General features: G+C 34.8%; 1 protein-coding gene across 5 annotated transcripts; it reads right to left on the reverse strand.

Annotated features, from left to right (window-relative positions):
• Positions 1-13,672: 13,672 nt before the first annotated feature.
• Positions 13,673-17,551, reverse strand: LOC145168950 (uncharacterized). Of its 5 annotated transcripts, none has more exons than XM_079087591.1 (10): positions 16,479-17,551; positions 15,886-16,029; positions 15,620-15,730; positions 15,380-15,519; positions 15,198-15,274; positions 14,970-15,095; positions 14,317-14,386; positions 14,052-14,089; positions 13,852-13,941; positions 13,673-13,777 (listed from the first exon to the last, which is right to left on the reverse strand). In XM_079087591.1, exons 1-4 carry the CDS (start codon positions 16,491-16,493, stop codon positions 15,454-15,456), a joined length of 336 nt encoding a protein of 111 aa, XP_078943717.1. In that variant the 5' UTR covers positions 16,494-17,551; the 3' UTR covers positions 13,673-13,777; positions 13,852-13,941; positions 14,052-14,089; positions 14,317-14,386; positions 14,970-15,095; positions 15,198-15,274; positions 15,380-15,453. The 5 variants fall into 5 exon arrangements, with proteins under 5 accessions (XP_078943717.1, XP_078943716.1, XP_078943718.1 ...); XM_079087590.1 differs by having other exon boundaries at positions 13,852-13,947; XM_079087592.1 differs by having other exon boundaries at positions 13,852-13,947; positions 14,694-15,095.
• Positions 17,552-24,992: the final 7,441 nt, after the last annotated feature.

A 24,992-nucleotide genomic window follows, 5' to 3' on the forward strand; every position in this document is an offset into this window, starting at 1 on the left:
GATATTATTAAATGTCTTCGTGATCAAATTGATTTATTGCGTAGAGACAATGAGGACCTTAGGTATGAAGCCTATAAACTTAGGAAGGGCCAAAAACCACTGAAAGAACAACTAGAGGCCAAAACCAAGGACTTTAAACAGCTTTAGGAAGACTATAGTAACAAGTGTGAGAACTATAACTTTGTTAAGAGACAACTTGCCAGCTTGACTGACGAGCTTAACACATTGAAGAACAAGTTTGAAAATGCAGACTTTAATTTTAAAAAGTTTGATGTGTCAAGTAAGACAGTTGACTCCATGACTGAAAATCAATTAAAATTTAAAGATAATCAGAAAAAGGGTCTATGGTATGACAGTGTTCCTCCTCCTTTTAATCATAATTACACCTCCATCCCTATGACTAAAGAAGAAATAGACAGAGAAGCACATCTTGAGTATGGCAAACCTGCTGTGGTTGTGCTAGAAAGTAGTTCTAGGGTGAACGATACTAATGTCTCTACTTCATATGCAGATTCATCCTTAGTTCAAGAAAGGCAGGAAGCTGGAGAGAGTGTTTTTGATAATAATTTTCCTTTGCAAACTGATTATGTGAAAGATGTTTCTGATTCAAACACTAGTGTTTCTGTTTCTGCTTCTACTGATTTGACAAATGATGCTTTAGTTTCTGATAATTCTGTTGTTTCTGATAAATGTGTTGATGTGCTTGATAAATCTAATTATCATGAACCTGTCACTAGCACATACATGCCACCTAAGCCAGCCAAATAGACTGAACCATGCAAGTGCACTTGAGGAAACAATAAAGGACTCAATAAGGATACTAAACCAAGAACGAGCGGTACCAGCTTCTATATGAAGAAACATACATGTTTCCATTGTGGAACTCCTGGACATATCGCAAGAAATTGTCCAAACCGTGCATATGTTCCATACTATGCACAAGGTAGGCAGAATGAATCACGAGGAAGATCTCTTAAGAGAAAGTCCTCGAGATCTCGTTTAATTGATGGTGATTGGAACGTCAATAAAGACAGAAATCGGGTTGCTAAATATAAAAAGGACAAACAGGTTTTGAACAAAAATTCAAAAGATACTTTAACGAAATCGAAATTGGTTAAGCCAAGATCGGTATCGCCAAAGTCATCATCTGGATCTTCATCTAGTCATTGACGGATACCCAAACGATAAAAAACAAAGAAAAATATTTCAAAATCAGCTGTTAATGTTTCTAAATCTAATTACCAATGGGTGCCCAAAAACTCATTTGTCCAATCACCTCAGAGTCCTTTAAATGCTACTGGTAGTATATCTGACTTGAAATGTGAAAAAGTTAATTTTGTTGATAGAAAAGGTAAACCCAATGTTTCTGTGGTCTGGGTTCCAAAATCTAATTAATCTCGCACATCGTGTAGGAACAACTATGGAGGAATATCATCAGACCTTGGTATGTCGATAGTGGCTGTTCCAGGCACATGACAGGAGACATTTCCCAACTGCAAGACATTCAAAACTTTAATGGGGGTTATGTTTCCTTTGCGGGAGGAGAAGGTGGAAAGATCACTCAAATGGGTACTGTGACAAATGGTGTGCTCAGCTTTGAGAATATGAACTACGCTCCTGAGTTGAAACATAGTCTACTGAGTATTACTCAGATCTGTGATAAAGGATACTCAACTCATTTTACGAACAAGGAATGTCTCATCCTGAAGCCCGGAATCATCATTCCTGAAGAATGGATTTTGGTAAGGTCCAAAAGGGAAGGCAATGCATACGTCATTGATATGAACCATAACATTCTCGAGCAAGTTACTTGTCTTTTCTCCAAGGTTTCTGAACACAATGCTATGCTCTGGCATCGTCGACTCGGCCACACAAAAATTCCAAGAACCTCAACCGTCTTGCGAAGAATGAAATTATGTGTGGTCTTCCAATAAAGGACTTCATAACTTTTGAGAAGTGTGTTGCATGTGCTTAAGGAAAGCACCATCGCAAGACACATAATCCAAAATTAGTCAACTCAATCAGCAAGGTTCTTCAGTTATTGGATATGGATTTGTTCGGTCCGGTCAACGTTCTCAGCATAAATAAGAATTCTTACTGCTTGGTTGTCATTGATGATTACTCACGGTTTACATGGGTTTTCTTCTTATCCAACAAGAGTGGGATTGTTGATCTGATCAAGAAATTCATTGTGATGACTGAGAATCAAACCAATGAAAAGGTGAAGGCACTTCAAACTGACAATGGCATGGAATTCAAAAATGCTATTTTGGATCTTTTTTGTGCTGAAAAGGGTATTTTGCGTCAGTACAGTGCTACTCGGACACCCCAACAAAATGGTGTTGCAGAGCAGCGAAATCATACATTGATGGACGCAGCAAGCATAATGCTTTGTCATTCCAAATTACCGGTCTTCTTCTAGGCTGAAGCTATCAACACTGCATGCTATGTTCAGAACTGTGTTATGATCAACAAATCGCAGATGAAGACTCCGTACGAGATTCTATATAATCACAAGCCATCGGTCGCTCATTTCAGGATCTTTGGATGTCCTTGCACCCTTCTTCACCTGGAGTCCAACCCCAAATTTAACTCAAAAGCTGATGACTGCTACTTCGTGGGGTATGTTGCCCGAACTGCTTATCAAGTGTACAACAAGTCCACTAAGAAGATCGTGGAATCACTTTATGTGCGCTCGCTGAAAAAGAATGAGACGGATGCTCGAGTTGGACCTGATTGGTTGTTTGATTATGCATCATTGTTTAAATCCTTTAATGTGTTTTCTGATATTGTTTAAGGTTCCAGCTCATGTACTAGTGGTATTGTTAAAGATGAAGATGAAGAAGATGTATACAGACCACCTCTGGTGACTCCTAAGTCTCCTCAAGTGGATGAAGTTGCTCCAAGTACTTCCCCTTCTTCATCAAGTCAAAGGATCTGTTCTGATGTTGAATTCGCTCCCCTCTCCCCTAAAGAAAGAGAATATATGTCAAGGGACACCTCTGCTGCTACTCAAACGTTTATGGAGCTTCTCTTTCCTGAACCTATTTCAAATGAATATGTGGCAAGTACCTCTCACGGTCCTAGATCGTCTGAGGTGAATGATTCGGCAGAAGACAGATTTATCAACATCAACAATCTTCCTGACTCAATCAATGACATCAGCCATGAAATCCCCACCAAACTTCAACGTGATCATCCGATCGACAATGTCATCGGTCCACTGGAAGGAGTTAAACAAGAAATCAGAGTGGAGATGTCAACTCATGTCTCTACTCTTGCTTCATATCTCAAATTGAACCCAAGAATGTGGACATGCCTCTTAATGAACCAAGTTGGGTGGACGTCATGCATGAAGAATTGAACCAATTTGAAAAATTGAAAGTGTGGAAGTTGGTTGAGTTACCAAAGGGAAGAAGTCGTTGGATACACATTGGGTTTTTAGGAACAAGCAAGATGATAGTGGGGTGACTGTGCGAAACAAGGCGCGTTTGGTTGTTCGTGGCTTACAGCAGATTGAAGGTCTTGACTACACTGAGGTGTATGCTCCCGTGGTGCGCTTGGAAGCTATTCGTATCTTCTTGGAATATGCATCCTACATGGGGTTTACTGTTTACCAAATGGACGTCAAGACCGCCTTTCTATATGGAGTCGTGAAGGAGGAGATTTATGTTGATCAACCCCCAGGGTTTGTCAATTCTAAATTTCCAACTCATGTCTACAAATTAGACAAGGCTTTGTATGGGTTACATCAGGCTCCTCGAGCTTGGTATGCTACCCTGACAGATCATCTGCTGGAGCATGGTTACACCAGGGGCACAATCGATCAGACATTGTTCATAAAGACTTGATTGTAGTCCATATCTACGTGGATGACATCATTTTTGGGTTGACAAGTTCAGTTCTGTGCAAAGAGTTCGAAGAAGTCATGAAGAAGAGATCTGAAATGAGCTCCCTTGGTGAAATGACGATGTTTCTGGGATTACAAATTCGTCAAGATTCATCTGTAATCTTGCTGCATCAGGGCAAATATGTGGAGGATATGCTTGAGAAGTTCTGGTTCAAAGACTCCAAACCTGCCTCTACTCCCATGGATGAAAGACCTCCAAACCGAATATCGATCGATGATCCGATCTCTTATGTATTTGACTGCCAGCATACCTGACATTATGTTCGCCTTCTGTCAATGCGCTCGATATCAGGCTAATCATAAACTCTCTAATATGATTGCTGTTAAACGAATCTTTCGATACCTCAAAGGTAGCCCTAAATTAGGGTTATGGTATCCTAAGACTCCTGAATTTGACCTATACACTTTCGCTGACAGCAATTATGGAGGTTGTGATTTTGACAGGAAATCTACTTCGGGCGGATGTCAGTTTCTGGGGGAGAGGTTGGTGTCTTGGCAATGCAAGAAACAGAAAACGGTGTCGACTTTGACTGCTGAAGCTGAGTATGTCACTGTATCAGTATGATGCTCCAAGGTGGTCTGGATACAACACCAATTGTTGGATTACGGTTTGAACTTTCTTGACACCTCCATCTTTTGTGATAATGATTTTGCGATACAAATTGCTAAAAATCCCGTTCATCATTCCAAAACCAAACACATCGATATCAAAATTCATTTTATCCGACGCTGTTATGAGCATAAGCTTATTCGTTTGGTGCAGATCCACACTGATAATAATGTGGCGGGCCTGTTTACCAAACCGTTCAGTAAAGCTCGATTCGATGTGCTTGTGGGATTTCTTAAAATGATTCGTTTTGAAGACTATTTTTTTTGTTTTAGTTAGTTTAAATTTGCACATTTTATTTTCATTTCTTCTCTCCTATGCACAAATTTAGGGGGAGAAATAAAAATACAAAAAATTTAAAAATCAAAATAAAAAATTTATTATAAAACAAAAATCCAAAAATATGTTCTTATGGTTTTTCGTTTGTAGGTGATTATCTGGGAAGTGATATCAAGATTGAGTGATAACGGGCAGTTTAAACAAGTGTAAGGCACTGAAACTGAATTGTCTAGACTCTGTGTTCAATGTGCTGGTAGGCACAAAGGATTCAAATGGACTAGACATGGATTGACAATGAAAGGACTTCACAGTGTGGACCTAGATAGTTTTATTTGGACTGACAATACGACGCTCGGGTAGATTGAGCAGTGAGATAAACATGGGCACTGCGGGATACATCAAAGTCATATGTGTAACGCCCGTAGATCCGGGCTAGTCAATTTAGAGACGATAAGCATCAAAAATGACTTTTTGATGGAAGATTATTTAAAAGGATTAATCTTACCCAAGTTGTATTATATGTCTCAAGGTTTCCGGATATATAAAGAATGCCGAAATCCGAGTTATAACGAAGGAGTTATGGCCCGTCGAAGTTTCGCGACGGAACCGACACGACACCGGTAAACGTAAATAATGAATTTACGATAGAGCAATATTTAGCCTTAGCGGTCTAAACAAAAGTCGTAGTGTTCGTTAAATTGAGAGCGTCCATAAAAAGAATGCCCAAATCTGACTTCGTATGAGGAAGTTATGATTTTTCTAAGTTTCAGCTTAGTAGTAGACATCTAAAAACTCGAATTTTAGATCGAGTGATTTTTAGCCGATACAACCTAAACGAGAATCGAAGGTCTCGTCCATATTAGTACAACGGTAAAAAGACAGACGAAAACGGACGTCGGATGAAGAAGTTATGAATTTTTAACGGATTTCCTATCCCGGTCTGTTAAAAATAATAATATTAAAATAAAATCAAAATTAGCCGACGAAGTCTAAACAAAAGTTGTAGAGCGTAATTTTACCTACGCGTGCATATAAAGAACGTCAAAAACGGAGCCCGTATGCGAAAGTTATGGATTTTAGAAGTTTGGGCACAAAATCCGAGGAATTTCGCATGCATGGCTCGGAATTGGCCACGTACAAGCCTTGCATGCATGACGCGTGTCAGTCGCTGATACAACCGAAGGGAGGTCCAACCGAAGTCCGGCGTGTGTCGCATCCATGGAGGCGTCCGAAGCGAGCCACGTCTCGCCTACGAGGTTCCGACGCGCCTCCTACACCTCGCCTCCGTGTCTCGCCCTCGCACCAACCACCTGTCCCTTCGCATCCAAGCCACCTCCGAGCCTCACAGCTGCTGCGTGGAGCCTTCTTAGCCACTAAACTTCGGTCTCGCACCCTATAAATAGGGGGGTTGCGAGATCTCCCGGCTAGAATTGGAAATTTGGCATTTTTCACCCCTAAATCAATATTTTAGCTATTTCTACTTCCCCCGAAGCCCCGGTATCATTTTTAACACCCGGAATACGCCCCGAAGTGCCCGTAGAGCCCGGAAAATTTATCTTTTCGGTTTCGACGGCCGACCCTCGCAGAGCCCGGTTTCTTAATAAAACTCCCGGTTTTATTAGAAACGATCGTTTTAGGCAACGAAGTGCTGCCCGGTTATCGTTAAATTAAGTGAGTGTATAGTTACTTTCACCTTACACATAGATATGAAGTATTTACCTTGAAATACGTGCTATGTGTAAATATATTAATTGTTTATTTTAGGTGACTTTTGAGTTGATGTTTTATACAAGTTTTAAACTGTATATGTATTTTTATCTACAAATATGTTGGGTAAAACATGGGTAGATGAATTAGATGATGTGTGATGAGAGGTACCGATGTTTAAGATGATCTAGTCATCTAGCAGAGTATAGACAACGACCACAGTCTATTTGAGATAGTCCAGTGGAACGTTAGCAGATTTATAATCGGTAGATATGTTTGAACTATATGTTCATAAGGTGTTCTTGAACTATATGTTCATTAGGTGTTTTTGAACTATGTGTTCATCCGTTAGTTCTTCTTTTTGACACTATTACGTGTCGGGGTACGGAAGCGTGCGGGAGTACTTTATTAGTATTTTCGCTATGCTTTTATTTTGAAGAGCTTTGGAGTCTTCGTTTCTTTTGTGAAGTGTTCGGACGAGCTTCATTAGTCAGTGTTTTCATTTCCAATGCTGGATAGGGGTGAGTCTGGGGGTTCAGACCACAGCCTAGGCATCAGTCAGTGTTTTCATTTCCAATGCTGGATAGAGGTGAGTCTGGGGGTTCACACCACAGCCTAGGCATTAGTCAGTGTTTCCATTTCCAATGCTGGATAGGGGTGAGTCTGGGGTTCAGACCACAGCCTTGGCACTAGTCAGCGTTTCCATTGCCGGATAGGGTGCGTCTGGGGGTTATATACCTCATGATATTCAAACCACAGCCTAGGCAAAGTTCGATGTTGGATAGGGTGCGTCTGGGGGCTACATACCTCACGATATTCAGACCACAGCCTAGGCATTGATAACTACCCCTGACGTAATTGTCATGTGGTTCTTTCTTTTACGACCAAAGGTTCGTGGTTAAACTTATTCCATTCATTCGATATCTTTATCGATCCTTGTTTGCTGTTAGGGGATTTCCGGAGCAGTTTCATTAGTTGGTTGTTAATATCGATCCTTTAGGCTAGATCTAGTAAGATCACTGTATAGGATCAGTATGTGGGGATCGACGTTGTTAGTGCTTGTAGTATAAACCTTGGGCAGCGATGGACTTCGTGCCTATTCCTTAGGATGAATCCTTAGGGCTGTGACTTCCTTGCGTAGCCCTAACGGGGAACCAACTCCCAGCGTAGCCCTAAGGGCTGTGACTTCCTTGCTACGCATACGAGTCATGTGCTTTCAGTAGTACGGGCCCATACTACCTTCCACACCTACATGTGTTTGTCTCTAGGATCATCACAACACCCTAACAATACTCATAAGCATAAACAAACACGCAGTCCTCACTCCTAGAGGAAACTAAACATCTCACAACTGGCTGGATGACCTCACACAACTCAACCATGAAACTTCCACCAGCCCTGCAGCACTCGTGTACGCTAGCCATACATAACACTGTACCCTATAAACATTCGAATATCTGATCCTACCCTAAGCCCTTCATCAAACAAGAACATGAAATAAGGCCAAACCAAACATTCTCAGGATATAAGATCTTAGTTATATATAACCATGATGCATACACTAAGAAACTACAGTAATGATGTCAATTTCATCAAGAAAAGATCCTAGGCTATCATGCATCATATAATCAGGCAATTCTATCATGCAATCCCTAAAGATCCCTAGCCTATTACTAGCATGTTGTTCTAACATATCCTAGTATCAAGTAATAGCATGGTATTTTGGGGTCTACTTACTGGCTCCGGCTGATCGTACACTTCGCATCCTCTTTTAGTATTTTTGAAAACCATTTGAAAATCATTTTGAAAATCTTTTCCTTAGTTTGAGACTGGATTCACACGAGTGTTCCTCCAATTCACTCAAACCAAGGCTCTGATACCAATTTGTAACACTCATAAAAATTCATGAAAAAATTAAACTTTTAAAACATTCCAAAATCATCGTTGTTTACAAACTGTTTTCAAAATAAGATTCATATCAGAGAAATCCCAAAACATGAGGAGGTGCACGATCACGCCTTCGCCTTTCTGCGATCCTCGGAGGTACCTGAAACATAATCCAACAACGGTAAGCCCAAAGCTTATTGAGTTTCCCCAAAGTACCACTACACATATAACAAACGCAACATGAATAAATGAGCCTTCAGCCTGACTGGTCCTCCTCGCAGGGCCTACAGCCTATCTAGACCGCTCCTGAGCCTTCGACATGACTGGACCGCCTCACAGGGCCTACAGCCTATCCGGACCGCTCGCCCGGCCTTCGTCCTGACTAGACCGCCTAGCAGGGCCTTTAGTCTATCCGGACTGCCCCGGGTCTGTTGGCCTTCAGCACAAAGCAGGACTGCCTCAACCTGACCACACAAAACACATGTCGACATAAACAAAACTTATAAACACATAATCAATTAACAGGCAAGCACAGATCATACAGATCAATAATAATAACATCATCCTGTCTACCAGGATATCGATCTAACAGATTACTATCGCAACAAGCATACAAGAAACCAGGATAACAATCTAACATGGCCGACATTGGTACCTTCGACCCATAAGTACAGTGCAGAATCAACAGCCTCAAACCACCATATAACCATTCTATCAAAACCAACAAATACCTAAAAATGCCCTTATAGTCAAACTTGGTCAACCATGGCTAAAGTCAAGTCAACAGTCAAGGTCAACAGTCCATGTTGACCCAACTCGTCGAGTGCACATGCCAACTCGTCGAGTTTCCTCAGTACTCAGAGAAACAGGAAAAGTCCGAGCCAACTCGCCGAGTCCTCCGGACGACTCGTCGAGTTCCTACAGTTTTCCAGAAAGCGGGAAAACCCTAATCCAACTCCTCGAGTTGTCAGGACAACTCGTCGAGTTTTACCAGCTTAACTCGTTCAACCCTTTTTCATCCTTTCTAATGCCTAAGAATGTAGATCTGGTACCCAATAGCTAGAAAACCACGTAAAGTTGCTAACTTTACGTCCATGCATGACAACAAGAGGCTAAACTACTCAAACATGACTTAACAAAGGACTTAGAACATGAAGGAAGCCTAGATCTATGTAAAGCTTGAGAGTTTAAGCCCAAAGAGGCCACAAAATGCCCAGATCTAAAGTGGCAACTTCCAGAAATGATCAAACCCAAGAATGACCCCAAAAAGGGCCCAAAATGACAATAAGCTTCCAAGGAGGAGATCTAAGCAATAAATGGTCAAGTTTTCTACTTTATACCTCAAAATGGTTGCAACAATAGAGAAGATCCCGGATCTACAGCCCTCCTCTCAGTCAAGCTTCTTCAAACTTCAAACTCCTTCCAAAAGAACACCAAGAAACACTCCTCAAGCTCTCTCACACACAAAAATGAGAGAAAATGCACAAACTAAGGTTTCCTGGATAGAGGGGGCGGATAAGGAGGCCATGCAAAGGCCATAAGGCCTTTAAATAGGGTGCAACATCTTAAAAATTAGGGTTTCATAATCAGCCACCAACTCGTCGAGTTTTTCTTAACAACTCATCAAGGTAGGAAGCTTCCAACACGTCGAGTTGAGGCCTTCAACTCGACGAGTTCAAAAATAAAATTACCTTTTAAGCCATAAATCTCATACCTGGAAATCGGGATGTTACATATTGTACTTTGAAAAGTACAATTCACTACTATTTTGCATTGATGGATTTTAAGACAATTATGTTTGGTTTGGTTTTTACCTTTATTGAATATTTTTATTGTTTTTAACTTTGTTTTGATATGAATGTATATTTGTGCTTAAATGTTTAGTATGAAATTTCATGCCTTTTTTAAAATTATCAAGTATATCACTGTATTTCATTTTTTTGGTACAATATACTTATTAATAAACAAAGGTATAACTTTGATGTGTTTTGGCTCAAATCAGATCTATGTATCAGAAATCCAAATTATATTTAAAATAAAGACTTCGGCAAAATCATACTTATAAGATCTTATGTGTAGAAAAAAAGTGCAGAAACTTTGTTCCCTTGAAAACTATGATAAAGCCAAACTAAAATTGAAATGAACCATGGAAATTCGTCATAACTAACACAAACATTAGTAGAGTTGATAAGTATACAAGAGACATAACATAGGAAAAAATAAAAAAACCTCGGTTATGAAGGATTCCTTGAATAGCTAGGCAATAATCAAGTTTCAAACTGCTCTGTTGGCATCTAGTATGTGATTGATTTTCTATTAGGATTTCCCTCATCAACAATATTCAAAACTTTTTTTGATTTGATTGAACATAGGAGTTGTCAAGGTTAAACATATGAGATTGACTGACCTCATCACCATATTTTCTGTTCTTATCAGTTTCATCAACATCAGCTTCCATTCTACTTAAACTGTCTGGCAACAACAACATTGATGCTTCATAAACATAAACATAAACATAAACATAAACATAAAGAATAATTGTTTAATGCCGTAATCTACTAATTTAAAGTATTATAATTACACCCCCGTCATATTTACACTGTGGTATTTTTAAAAAATCATCATTTTCGTTGATTTCAAAATACATGATAAAACACCAAGCGAGAATCTAAATATAAAACGAAAATTTCAGATGCTGTAATTTGATCTTTTCGCACATACACACTAAAAATTCAAAATTCTGTTCTCAACTACAATCACATAAACAATTTAATAAAATACTTAATCTACAATCTATTCAACCAATAATCTGTGCATCTTCTACAAAAAATGAAAAATTTTGAATTTACCTCTATTGATCTTCTACAAACGTCTTTCAACATCCGAAGAGAAGCACGCCATTATTTCTTCAAAAGCTTTTATCCGGATTTCGACCTCCATCTAGGTATCTTTCTTCTCTAATCTCTAAGAACAAATTCTACCTCTATTCGTTCCTTATTCAAAATCGAACTCAGCACCCATGTTGAAAACAATGTACGGAATCGTTTGGTTTGAACCTAAAATCCGAAATCGTGATACCAATATCAGGAAATCACAACTTCTCCCTTTCGATTTTGGTATGATGCCGATGAAATCAGAAGTAAAAATGTAGAAATGTGAAATAAGAATCACATATTTGGATCGTAGAAATCGCAACATGTGTCTTTCGAGTTTGTAAATCAAACCGATTCTTCAACTTTTTAGGATTGTAGAAATGTGAAATAAGAATCGCATATTTGGATAACGACTACCTTTTTTCTTGATGGAAGATAAAACTTTAGGTTAGTGTAGTTTAGGGTAAAATTTGTAATTTGCAATAAATATATAAGTATATGTAATTTGACATATATGTTTTCTGTTATTTTTTTATAACTATATTAAAATAATACATTCAAATATGTCAAGTTGAGAAGTGTTATTTGGGTGATTTCAATATCGAGAATAATAAATTGAATTTGTATGTATTATTTAATATATGTAACAATTGTTTCCATTGTCTTGACTCATGAACAGTAACTATTAAACTTTTTTACCAAAGTGGTTTTTCAAGAATGAGTAATTTATATAAGATCTCTCACATGTTTAGGTTTTTATATTCATATATAAGATAGGATTTTTAAGAAATACCTTATTATTTACATTAGATATCACTTAAGCAATACATTTTTAAATGCTATTAATTAAGAAATGACATTACATAAAAAAAATAACAATTTTCAAATTTATAATCCAATGTAATTTTTATTTGAATGTGATTATTTAACTCTCGATATATTCTTATAACATCTTTAAAAATATATATCATCTTTTTTAAAATTTAAATAGATTCAAAGAACAGTATGGACTATAGTCATGCTAAAGAGAAGAAAAAAAATTAGAAAAATATATTTGGTTAAAAAAAATTCAAAAATAATTCTTCTACATCAGTACCTCAGAATTCGTCAACCGTACATGTTTTTAACATGAAAGAGAATGGTGATAGTATCAATTTCTTTTTTATCCAACTATTACTATTTTCGAGATTCATATACGAACAAATACTATATCAATCTCTTAAAACGATTTATAAATTTTTTTAAGTTTCTTGATACATTTTCAATTTTTCATTATATTTTGAATACATCTTATTGTAATATTTTTATCGTGTTCGTTACTTTTGTTTTATAGAACGGATGGACATGTATTATAATTATGCTAGAGAGAGAAGAAAGATTAGAAAGTTATATTTGGATAATAGAAAATCCAAAAGAATATCCACCGCATCAACCATTCAAAACCCATATAATTCTCATGTTTTTAGCATGCACACCGATTGTAATCGTTTTGCATTCCATTTAAATATATTTTTTTTCTTTTCCTACCATGGTTTCTTATAAATAATCATATATTTTTTTAACAAATGTTTATATTGTATAACAGAATTGTGCAATCCTTCTCGACAGTTACTACATCCAGATAGTTCAAAAAATGTTGGTAACGAAATAAAAGCACTTATAAATCATTTTCATATCAACAAAGAATCTTACAATCTCGTTCTTCAATTCGAAATGTTAGAACACCATCATTTTCTTTCACCTATTATTATTGTCATTCATTAAATGTATATAAATTCTAACAAAAATTATACTATTTATGAAAGGTCTACTATGCTCAAGATTCATATTAAAGTGATATTGCTAACACTACTAGAAAAACAGCCTTTTACGACGCGCAATGCGTGTCGTAAAACGCTCAGACGACGCGCAAATGCGTGTCAAGGAAGGCCCTGTCATAAAGGAAGACGACATGCTTTTGCGCGTCGTCTATTTACGACGCGCATTTACGACGCGCGCCTACGACACGCAATGCGTGTCAAGGAAGGTCGTGTCATAAAGAACACGACACGCATTTGCGTGTCGTGTTGTAACCTTACGACGCGATTTTACGACTCGCATTGCATATCATTAAAGCCAGTGTCATAAAGAAATATGACACACATTTTGCGTGTCATAATTTTAAAGGTTTTTAAAAAATATATATATTTGATAGATTTACTAAATTTCAAATTAAATAACAAATTTAAAAGTCTCATAATGCAAAATAAAATACTTATATAACAACACAATCCATTTCATGAAATAATTGTACTAATATTCAAAATAAATCACATTTAATTGCTATTTTATTAACATTAGTCAAACTAGAAAAACAAATCTTCCTAATCCAAATAACAACAAACATAAAACACAAACTATTTTGGAAATATGGATCTTTGTTACTTGTGTAGAAAAACATAAGTCATGTTATCAACTTTCTGAAGAAGTATACCAAGACATTTGTAGAACAACATCCAAAGTTTCTGCAAGAAACTGCAAACAAAAAAGTAATAAATAATAATGACATGAAAAGTAAAATCTTTATCCATATGAATTATAACACATACATTGATTTTCATATCATCTTACGTTTCTTGATAATTAAGGTCTTGTTTAAGGTCTTCAGTCTCACTGACATAAGCTTTCATTTTTGGAATCTAGAGCTTACCAAAACAATATATTAGTTAGAGTTAGGTCAAAGCATCATATGTTAAATACAAATAATCATTCCAATAGTGATTAAAACCTAAGATATTTAATTATATACCTTCAACATTTCCATCAAACCAGGAGAAGTACTAAAACCTGAGATATTTAATTATATACAAGATTTTAGAATAATAATCTAATTTAAAAACCATATTCAGTAATACATGGACTGTGAATAAAATGGCCACAACTATAACTAAAATCCCCCAGTGTTCTTCAACATTTGTTTTCTTTAAATGTAAGGGTAATATTGTCATTACCCTGTTTTCAAAAATATATCTTTTCTAAAGTAAAAAGAAGATTGAGATTTTAAGAAGCCATACGCATCCATGTTTGGTTCACATGAGGAGTAACTTTTTCTTTCCCCACTTGCTCTGGTGTACATGTCTCACCCTATCATCAATATATACTTCACTTCAGTTACTACAAACTCACACATATTCTTATAAAATTTTCACTAATATACATTTTTTGTTTCCTTAAGATTTTGGTCCACGTGTCATCTAAGTTAACAGCCTCGCTGTTGAATTTTTCATTATGACCAAATAAGAGAAATTTACAAATTTGGACCTCGTGAAATACTGTTTTTTTTCAGTTTTGGTCCAAGGGTAAAACGGCCATTTAAAAAAATCTAACAGCTATGCTGTTTACTTACAGGTCACATGGACCAAAATCTTTATGAAACTTCAACTACACTCACTACTCAGGGACCAAAGCTGTAACCTCTTTGAGGGACTAAAGATGCTATGTATTAAGTTCTCACCAAACGAATGCCTTCATCAATCACATTTTTATAACCTCTTTGAGGGACTGAAGATGCTATGAGTTAGTAAACAAGAACTATATGTTGGTTGAAAACAATCACATGACATGTATTGGACTAACCACACCACCCCTCCCCCCCTCGGTAAAGATACTACAGAGTGACCGGACTTTTGGGGCCATACAAGGAGTGGGAGACGGAGGCCACTCTTACTTTTTTGGTTTTAAAATGTGTTCCTGTCAATAAGAATTACAGCCAACTGCCAGCCACTCTAACTTTGTTGTACAGATTTGGTCAGTAATTGCATACCCTCTAATGAATACAACCAGACAGCATCACCTGCATTACCAGAAACACACTTTAAGCAAGCCTCCTCCTCAAATAAGTAATAAGTAATAAACTAATGACAATACCAATTCATTTAATAATCTCAAGTCTTACCCCCACAATAGTACAATACTACATCAGATCAACATGTGACATCTCGAAATAGCCGTTTTATTTCATCATAAAACCATCTGCACACACAATCAATCATAATCATATGAATATGATGTAATTTATAAAAGAAAGCAATTGAATCAACCCAGCCAATATATAACTACTTGGAGGAAGAACCTCACATGGCCCATGAATCAACCCAGCCAATATATAACTACTTCAATCATATTAAAGTAAGATTTTGGATCTTCTTTAATCATGGGCTAACTTCAATCATGTGTATGTTTAAGGATATTGTGAACTTCTCAAACTTTGAAGCACCCTATGGTTAAATATCATATTCCCCATATTATTAATGTACAATTATCAACATATATGGGAAAGAAGAAAATAAAACCTAAAGCATAAAATTAGTAGTATACTCTTAGAAGATCAGCCATGAGAGTTCCTCTTCCTGGCCCAAGCTCAACTATATTGACTCTATCTGGTTGCCCCATTTGCTCCCACAAACACGGTACCCAAACACCAACCATCTGAATCAAAAACAACATGATAGGTTAATAATCAAATATTTTTGTGGTAAACTTTGATTCAGGAATAACATATTTGTACATTTCCACAGAATTTTGAATGATAAATGAGTAAATGACTAGTTTGAAGTTTGAAGAATGGGTATGCATCAATATACCTCTCCAAACATTTGGCTTACTTCAGGGGATGTTATGAAGTCACCTTCTGCACCAAAAACATCCTGATTGATATAAAAACCAGCCTTGGGATTTACCAGGACTTCTTCCATGTACTCAGCAACTGATATTAGGCCTTCTCTGAACTAGATAAACAACCAAAACTTGTTATAAAGATGAAAACAAAGCCAAAAGAAAGTTAAGAAATCAAACCAACTAACAAACAACATCCTAAATGCTGAATGCTCCCTGAGTTCAAGAAGAGTGCCCAAATTGACTCTTATGGGTTTCCATTTCAAAACCATTAGTTAAGAGATACATGTGATAAACCATTTAACAGTATGATGTAAGCCAATTAATAATTCAGGTGAAAGTTGGCAAAAGATAGGATTAATATTGATTGAAACAAAAACATATTAATATTCATTATAAAACCAATCAAATTGAAGGTATTTTCACATTTAAATATATATCAGGCCGAATTGTTTGTTTCCATGGTCGTAAACACCAAATGGGAGAAAGGAGTTGCAGTAGAGGAGAAATTAGCCAGAAAAGAGAGCTCAAATATCTGAACTAAGCTGTTAAAAATTATTACCTTAAATGGAAGCATTAATTATCATATGAGATGGATAATAATTGATGCTCTCTTCCTTTTACACAACCTGGTAAACAATAACAACTGAAAAGGAGCATTAATATGATAAAAGAAATTGGCATCCAATTTCTGATACATTCTTTTGACTTGTACATGTACTCCATCCTTCAATTCTAGTTACCTAAGATCAGGGATTTATAGATATCCCTTCCTCGCATAAATTAAGGGTTGGCATAAGTAAGGTTAGGAAAGTTCTTGAGGTCCGAAAACCCTAAATCACTGAACAATTTCACACACATAACAATAATATGTTTTTAACTAATTAAATCGCTTATGCGCATGCTATGAGCGTGAATAATCGAGTATCCAGAAGGAATACCAAATAAATAGACTATCGTATTGGACCAATTAGACAAAACGGTGGCAACAGGGTACCAAATCGGCGTTCCAAAAACGCAAAATTGGCGACCCAAACTACAAATTGGCGATCCTAATCACGTATTGGACCAATTCCGATCGCTAAAAACACGTTCTAGCAATCGATTTTGCCACTAAGTGGGATCGTGGAGTTTCCGTACCGAAGTACGTTTCTGCCAACAATCGGAACGATAATATACAACAATTAGGAACGAAACGTTCAAAACGTGGATCGTGGCTGATATAGCGATCCCTGTAACTATGATATTAGCGCGTATTGAAGTTATAATCCATCAAGGGAGAAGAAGTTAGGGTTTGGGGGAAGAGAATGTAGGATAAGAAGTCGATTGAGAGAGATTACAAACATCAGACGAAATCTAAAACCCTTAATCTTAAACATGATGTGAAGCGATTGATCCATAATCTTCTTCGTCTCCGTCAATTTCTTGGGCTCATATAATTGGACGATGGTGGTAAATGAAGCGTTCTTCGAGAAGGAAGGTGCATCGCCGTAGTCTGAGGCTAGAAGAGGCAACGGTGATCGGAGGCAGTGGATGTGGGTGAGAGGTAGAGACGAGGGAGGGGAGATATGAGATATGGAAATAAATGTAGGAGAAGAAGGCGGGGTTTAAAAAATTTGGGGATTTCATTTTCCCTCTAAGGAGACGCGCGTTTCTTAAAAAAAAATATAAAACGACATTCACAGAGGACGCACATTTTAGATAAAGCGCCCTCCGTGTTTTTAATTTTTTTACAAGAGACACTAATTTAAGGGCACGCAATAATTCATGACCTAAATCCTTAATTTTTTTGAAGAGGTGATACTTTTTTAATGTCACTCTCTTTTGCGTAACATAAATCAATGAGTGTCATGGTTTGCGCTTCGTAAAATGGTCTTTTTCTTGTAGTGTAATTAACATATGATACTAATGGATCATACTAACAACAACTTGATATAACTGATTATTTATTAGAAATTGATATTAATAAATATTCATAAACTCTTATAATTAAATTGGAAATTATTTATTTCGAAGAAATTATGATTTTCATTAGCAAGTAACATTATGTATAATTCATATGGTATGAATTAATAATTCATGAACACCATTTTAGACTAGACAAATTATTTTGTCTTTTACCAAAAAGTTAAAGTTTAAATTTTATAAACTTGTTTTATAAAATATAAAGCTTTTGCCTTCTTCCTTTTTTATTTATAAAAAAATAAGAGTAAAAAAGAAAGAGTATGGTTTTTTGATTATTTAAATAAGAGAATGACTCTTTGAATATTTAAATAAGAGTATGGCTTTTTGATTATTTAAATGAGATAATGACTCTTTGATTATTTAAATAAGAGTATGGTCTATTGAATAGTTTATTCAAAAGGTAGGGTATTGTTACTACTATAAATACAAGGTTTGAGGCTTGCATTTTTGGCTAGTCATTCTTTTGAAGAATGGCCGAAACTATGACCCTCTCTCTAGTCTTGCTTTTGCATGAAGAGAATACTTGCATTTTTCATGCCCTCTTTAAATTTATATTGGTTATGAACTTAAAGCTTAAGGGTTTAATAGTTTATGGAGTAGCATCTACATCAAGTGGAGTCATTGTTGGTGTCTCAAAGGCTCCACATTCTTCATCAACTTCCAAGCCTCCCAAGAGGACCCGAAGAAAAACAAAGGTTGTTATTTCTTCATCCTTTCTTTGGTTGGCGTTTAAATCTTTCTATAACTTGCAAGAAGATCCTTGGTGGGTATAAAATGTTTATGTTATTTCAAAATTTTAAGTCTTCCGTTGCCATATTTTTCTAGTTTATAAAACTATTTTTGAACTAAAACCCAACAATTGGTATCAAAGCCACCTTGCAAGTTTGGTTAGATTTGTTGATTTTTGGAAATCTTAGTTTCTGGAGAATATGAATAACTTGTTTTGTGTAAAAAGAATTAGTTCATACATATTTTCTATGATAACTTTATATTTGTTATTTTATGTGACAAAAGTTTCATGCATCTTTTGTTATTTAAAGTTGTCTTAGAAAAACAAAGGTTGTTTTATGTGTATGTTGATGTATATGATGTGCATAAACTAGCCAATGACCATTGTGTTTGTTGTGTTGTTGTGTTGGTTGTTTTATAAAAATGGTTGTAATAATTTCTTTATTCATATGGTATATAATAAATTAAATAGATTCGTTTTCTTGATTTATTTTTGTAAGTAATAGATTAGTTTTTAGAATTAATTTATTTGTACAAAAATTTAACAAGAGATGAAGTTGGAACCATTTTTTGAAGACAAAAGAGCAATTTTCGAGTCTAAAAGGTGTGTAGGATTTTCAGTGACATTTTATGAAAAGTGTCACTAATGTTGTTTACAAAGGGTTGTTGGACTTTTAGCGACAGTTGCAAAATTTTAGCCTTCAAGAAGTTTTTCCAATCCTTGGCAAGCAATTGGTGTTTACTCAAGTGGGAGCTTCTTCAACAATATTACAAGAAGTTTTTTGGTCCCCTTAAATGTCCCTTGAGGAATGGACTTGACATCTTTTGTGTTGACTCACAAAAAATGTCATTAGTTGGCTATGTTTATGCACATATCTTTTAATGCATGTTGGTGTTGTTTATTTTATGTAATTATTATGTGTGGTTGATAAATTAGTTTTTCACATGCTTAAATAATTTTGGACAAAATAAACATCACATGGAGTTTGGGTTTTCAAAATTGGACATAAGATGTAACAAGTTATTATTTTAAAAAAATAAAACCCGATTTTATAAAATCGTTAATAACGGCAAATTTTGAAATACTCTATTATAAGTTTAAAATGGTGATTTTTGTAACTTATGCAAACTCCACATATATTAGTAATAAAATGAAGTTTTATTAAAGATATAAAAGGTTCAAATACACTCAAACTTAATACCGGTTATTAAAATTGAATTGCGTCAAATTATATAAAAACTAGCTTTTTATATAGAACCTTTAAAAGTGAGTTTTCTTTTGAAAAATGATACCATGGTTTATTATATGCATGTAATAAACATGATATCGTATGTTTTTAAACTAGAATTATAAAACATATAAAGACCCTTTCTTTTACAAACCTCAAATCTATGCAATCTTTTTGAAGAACACTCGCACATCTCTTGTATGCACTAGCGGGATAAAGGATACCTAGCCGCTTAGTGTTATCTTTTGATGGTCGGGGTATCTTCACGATTTCTATAACCAAGTTATAGGCCGATTACACAAGTTTTTCAAATTGGATGATTTGATCGGAAATCTTTTGTGATAAAGGATACCTAAGCAAGATAGTTTCGAGGCATAGATGAGATCAAACATGTCTAATTAAATTTGTTATTAGCGATTCCAAAAATCTAGGAATTATATAGTAAGATATAATTGATAATTGATATCTACCGGGTTGAATTCAAATGGATGGGATAAATGATACCTAACCATTTATTTGTTTTGCAACTTGGATCTTAGACTTTGATAATTAATGTTTTTGAAAACTTAAAGGGTATTAATTATTAAAGATTAAATATTAAAAATACTAAATGATTTTTGTTAAAATTTTGTAGTTAAAGAATTCGTTCTCATTATCATGAATTGTAATTTTCTTTAATGACTTAATGAAACAATAGCATTGAATGGATACAACTTCAATGAATGGGTACATGTCTTAAGAGACAATCTCGTAAGAGATATGAAATTTTATACACTTAACGGTCCTAGTCCTAAACTATTTGCTTTGAGAAATAAACCTGAACATGATATCTAGTAAAGGCATCACTGTGATGCTAAAGATGCTTCTAACATCAAGCTAGGAATAGTTATTCATGACTTCTAGGAAGTCTTGGATAATTTAAACATATATATGATAATATAACAGGTCAAGCAATATTCCAATAAATACAGTGATATTTTATTTAAAGATAGTTTAAACATTAGAATAATGCAAGGCTAAAAGAGTCACCTAGTGTGATCTAAGAGGCCCATACTTTATGGACCGAACACCTTTAATCCCAAGAAATCTACTAAATCCCATATAGATGGATCTTGTTTCTTTTGTGAAGAAACTGGACACTAGAAGAGGATTTTACTCCTCTTATTTGGAAAGAAAGTCTGGAAGAGACTAGTACTTCTTGTATCTACTAGATAGAACTCTTACTTTTCATATAACACTTAGGTACTTGGTACTTAAATGTTAACCAAATATTTGTAAATGGCTTGCAGATATTTACTGAAGAGTACCAGCTGAGCACAATCAAGTTGGAACTACACTCTCGGAGTTTAGTTTATTATTTATGATTAGAACATAAATTACTTGTAATCTAAAACAATATTTGTTTTGGAACAATGTATGTTTTAATTTAGCATGTCTAAATTTATGTCTCAGTTGTTTTATTCAAATGTTTGATCATTTACTCAATCGCTTTTCATAACGATAATATTCATATTCTGAAATGATTAACTTCTATTTATGAGACTAGATCACTTAATAGAATTATAAAGTAAATATCAAAATTTTATAAAAGCAAGTTCTATACACAAACACTTTTGACTTAAACTTGTTTTACATCCAACTCATCTTTGACATTGTTATCTTTTTTATATAAATGGCATTCACATATTCCAACTTCAGAAAAGGGATCTTTCAAGGAAAATAACGTAGTTTATTTGACATATGTGACCCTTAATTATATGTAAAGGATTCCTAATGATATTTTCACTAAAGTGTAGAGAAGAATAATTAAGGAACTATACACTTTGGTGTATGACTTCCTTTCTAATGAATGTAAGAGATTAAGCACAAGATACCAAATCAAGTTTATTAACAACTATAGTAGTTTTAATTATATTTTACGTGGTAAAGCATAATTATGAAATCTTTTTTGAAGGTTTCAAAAGTTGAGATACAAATCGGTAAGAACCATATAAGGCCTTAATGATAATAAATGATGAATTAAATCTTACTTAGTATGATTTACTTTCTAATCGGTAGAAATACCCTCCTTTAATCTTTTTGGGATAATACATCAATCACTATTAATTGTATCTTGAATACAAATACCAACTAATAAGTAGATTAAACACATTCTAAGATTTAGTATGGAATGGCTCCATCCTCATTTTACTTAATGTTTTGTGGATTTGAAGCCGATGTTGGAATAAAGCTTCTAACCCAAAATCTACTAAATACATATTTTTATAATACTCTAAATGTGGCTTAGATTATTATATGCAAACCCGCCAAGAATAAGTCCTCTTATTCTTGTGAACGCTAAGTTAGTAAAAGCAAACTTCTAATGACAAAGTAAGTGGGAGGTACATAGAACTTGAAGAAGCTCAAGAACCATAACCTTATGTAGTAATAGTTGGAATTAGTTTTAACAAGGATTGTTAAAATTGAAAAACAGCTATTCACAAACACAAATTGTTCGCATTAATGGTAGAAATAATCTATGACTTGAAATATGTGGAATCTCTCATTGATGAACTTTTATTGATGGTTTCTGGAAAATCCATCAAATACCAAGATGCTATGACAGATCTCGAATCTTATAAATGACTTAGAGTCATGAACATGTGATGTAATCCATGTATGAGAATCAAGTATGGGCTTGATTAAATTTATCCCTATAGCAAGGCTAGAAGGAGAAAATGATTCTTCTAGAAAGAATAAATTACATGGATAACCATACACATTTAAAGCAAGACTTGTAGTAAAAGGATTCTCTCATGCTCATGTCATTGACTATGGTCCTCATCATACTCATGACATTGATAGTGATCAAACCTTTTTCACAAGTAGCTATGATTAGATCAACATGGATATTATTTACTATAAATTCATATTTTTAATATGAGATATAGCAAATATATTTCAAGAAAGACCGCTTTTCTTAATGGACATCTACTAGAAGATATCTATATAGCTTAGCCTGGAGGTTTTCTTCATCCATGTTATCCTAACAAAATATGTAGAGCTTGAGATCTACTTGTGGATATAAAGAAAACATCTCAATGTTGCAATCATCATTTTATGTAAAACCACAAGGTATGTTTTTATATCAAAATGAATAGAACATGTGTGTTTACTAAGAACTAGTGGGAGCATAGTGAAATTCCTAATCTTGTATGAGTGAGACATACTTAATCATTTGAAATCACATTATGACTAAGAAAGGTCATTTTCACCTTGACTCAGAAAGTGTTTCTAAAATGAAAGACTTAGGAAGGAGAAGATACATTCTTGGAATGAAAAATATATAAGGGATAGATAAAATGAATGTTAAAAGTTTCATGTCCTTATACATATATTGGCAATATCTTGAAAAGGATCAAGGCACAAGATTCTTTTGGAGAATTCTTGGCATTGTCATATGGAACCATTTTGAGCTAGCCTCATAAGTACATAGCTCATAGGCTTTAACTAGATGAAATAATTTATATTCTATTTGCTTGGCAAATGAATTCATCATTTACGCCACATTATGCATAGGACATGGTATTTGATCATGCTGTAAGTATGTCATAGGATACTAATTGAATACATGGTTAAGTCACTGGATGGCTAAGAGAGCATTCTAAAAGTACTTTGGAAGAAGTAAGAGAATGTATATGAGATAATCAGTTTAGAAAGGATCTTTATGGAAAGAGCTACACAAGATGTTAATTTTTAAACATATATAAATAATTATGAATTATAATTGGATTTTGACTTCATTATGGAATGAAGGGTAAGTCTTGTTGGAATGAGGTCCAAGCAAAATATAATGGCACAATCTACTACAAAATAAGAATACACTACTTGAGAAGTTGAATTCAAATACGATTGGATGAATAAGATCATTGAAAAACTATGTTGATTTCTTCCATTCAAGGATCACATAGAAATATTTGTGACTTCGATAATATACTTAATCAAGCTAAGAAAATCTATGTCACGAAAGAACACCATCATATTCTCCAAGATATTTAACTATACTTAGAGTAAAGTTAAGTATGGAGATGATAGTATTCACAGAATTCACACAAATTAAATTTTGTCAGATCCATTGATAAAGTCATTCTTTTGAGCTAAGTATGAGTGGTCACACTTCAACTATAAGACTTTGTTATTCTAGAAATGGGTTTTTGATTTGGATTTGGTATTTGGATATCGGAACATTATAGCAACAATTATTAGATAATGTTATGATATATTGGGATATAGTCATCACATTAATACTTGTTGTGTTTTCTATTAACATGTTTTATCCATGAATAATGTTATTATTCTAAAAGTTCATAGTCGGTTATAATTGTGGGAGCAGTTATGAAGTAAGACTAATATGAATTGGATTGGTTGACTCTCACTAGATGAAAGTAGGCAAGTGGTTGTAACCAAGTTTTATAGATACTTGTCATAGAACTAGTATTGAACTGACCCACATCAAGATCATCTCATGGATCGCTATCATGAATGATACTTGATTAAAAAGGTACTATCTTTGTATCCTTAAAACCTGAGATACATAGTGGGACTTAAGTGTAGGGAGTACTATGCTTTGATATGGTCAAATGTTGTTCCTTATACGGGCAGTTATAAAAGCCATTTTCAGGTATGGTGTGAAATATGCAAGAAGCTTATGTAGTCAAGATGGGATTTGTTCCTCTTATATGTTGAGAGTTAGACATCTAAGGCGCCTTACCAAAAGTTGAACAGCTAAAGAGATTGATCGCTATCTGTATCTCATGTTCAACATGATGTCTGTAGCAAAGGGATAACCGATAAATTTACCTTATACACCAATTGTAGCTTTGAGATTTTTGGGAATTGGGCGTTGATAGAATGACACAAAGTCGTATGTTGTTGGGGGCAGTGAAATGTTGCTAGACGTTCACCACTGTCTATATCAGTCTAATATGAGTCTTGTGCAAGTAGGAGATTGAAAGGTCTAGTAGGCTCAAGAATCATATTAAAGTGATGTTGCTAATTAACATATGATACTAATGGGTCACACTAACAACAACTTGATATAATTGATTATTTATTAGAAACTGATTTTAATAGATATTCAATAAAACTCATAATTAAATTGGAAATTATATATT

Source organism: Lactuca virosa, chromosome 4 (genome assembly GCF_052849685.1).
Source record: "Lactuca virosa cultivar CGN04683 chromosome 4, Lactuca_virosa_CGN04683_v6, whole genome shotgun sequence".
Taxonomy (NCBI): Eukaryota; Viridiplantae; Streptophyta; class Magnoliopsida; order Asterales; family Asteraceae; genus Lactuca; species Lactuca virosa.

Excerpts from the sequence above, each read along its gene's own strand:
- LOC145168950 (XM_079087591.1), bottom strand. Across the intron at positions 15,731-15,885 it reads TAAGCCAAATGTTTGGAGAG|ATGGTTGGTGTTTGGGTACC; the intron begins GTATATTGATGC and ends TTTTTGATTCAG. Across the intron at positions 15,520-15,619 it reads TCATGGCTGATCTTCTAAGA|GGTGCTTCAAAGTTTGAGAA; the intron begins GTATACTACTAA and ends ATTTAACCATAG.